Source organism: Phytophthora parasitica (genome assembly GCF_000247585.1).
Source record: "Phytophthora parasitica INRA-310 unplaced genomic scaffold supercont2.5, whole genome shotgun sequence".
Lineage (NCBI taxonomy): Eukaryota > Oomycota > Peronosporomycetes > Peronosporales > Peronosporaceae > Phytophthora > Phytophthora nicotianae.
In genome coordinates this window covers 1393911-1394417 of record NW_008648991.1, presented here as the reverse complement: position 1 = coordinate 1394417, position 507 = coordinate 1393911, and the positions used below count along the sequence as shown (strand labels likewise).

Sequence of the window (507 nt, the reverse complement as noted above, 5' to 3'; positions counted from 1 at the left end):
AGTCGGCAGTCCAGGGCACTGTGTGTCTGAGTGGATCGCAACGCGATATTGCGAATCCCACTCCACCACACTATGCTTTCTTCTGTCGTCGAGGCCACCAGAGGATTGTAGCCAGCCCCGCCGACGGGTACACAAGGTGAGCCCTCAGTAACCCCACGGTTATCGGAGTACCCCCTCCGTTAGTCGGCGGTCCAGGGCTCTGTGTGTCACAGTGGATCGCAACGTGACTTTGCGACCCCCACTCCACCACAATGGTGGATCCGAAGCGAGGATATCTCCGTGAGTCCCAAGAAGATGAGGAAGTGCCAATCAAGTTGAATCAAGGATGGAGGGATCATCGGAAGCTGGATCGCCGACGATGCTGCGGAATGAAGAAGGATCACTAGAGCCGCAGAGCGCTGGGAGGAGCTCTGCCGACAGAAACGAAGAAGAAGATCTTCTTGAAGAGAAACCTCAACCCCCTCCTTATGCCTCCTCAGGAGGCACCGCGGATCACGATGTGAATCG

At 56.4% G+C, this 507-nt stretch overlaps 1 protein-coding gene across 1 annotated transcript; it reads left to right on the top strand.

Annotated features, from left to right (window-relative positions):
• Positions 1-251: 251 nt before the first annotated feature.
• PPTG_21461 (hypothetical protein) lies at positions 252-503 on the top strand (the record flags this gene model as incomplete). The annotated part of the gene is made up of 2 exons (XM_008897472.1): positions 252-302; positions 387-503. The coding sequence occupies 2 exons, from the start codon at positions 252-254 to the stop codon at positions 501-503; spliced, it is 168 nt and encodes a 55-aa protein (XP_008895720.1).
• Positions 504-507: the final 4 nt, after the last annotated feature.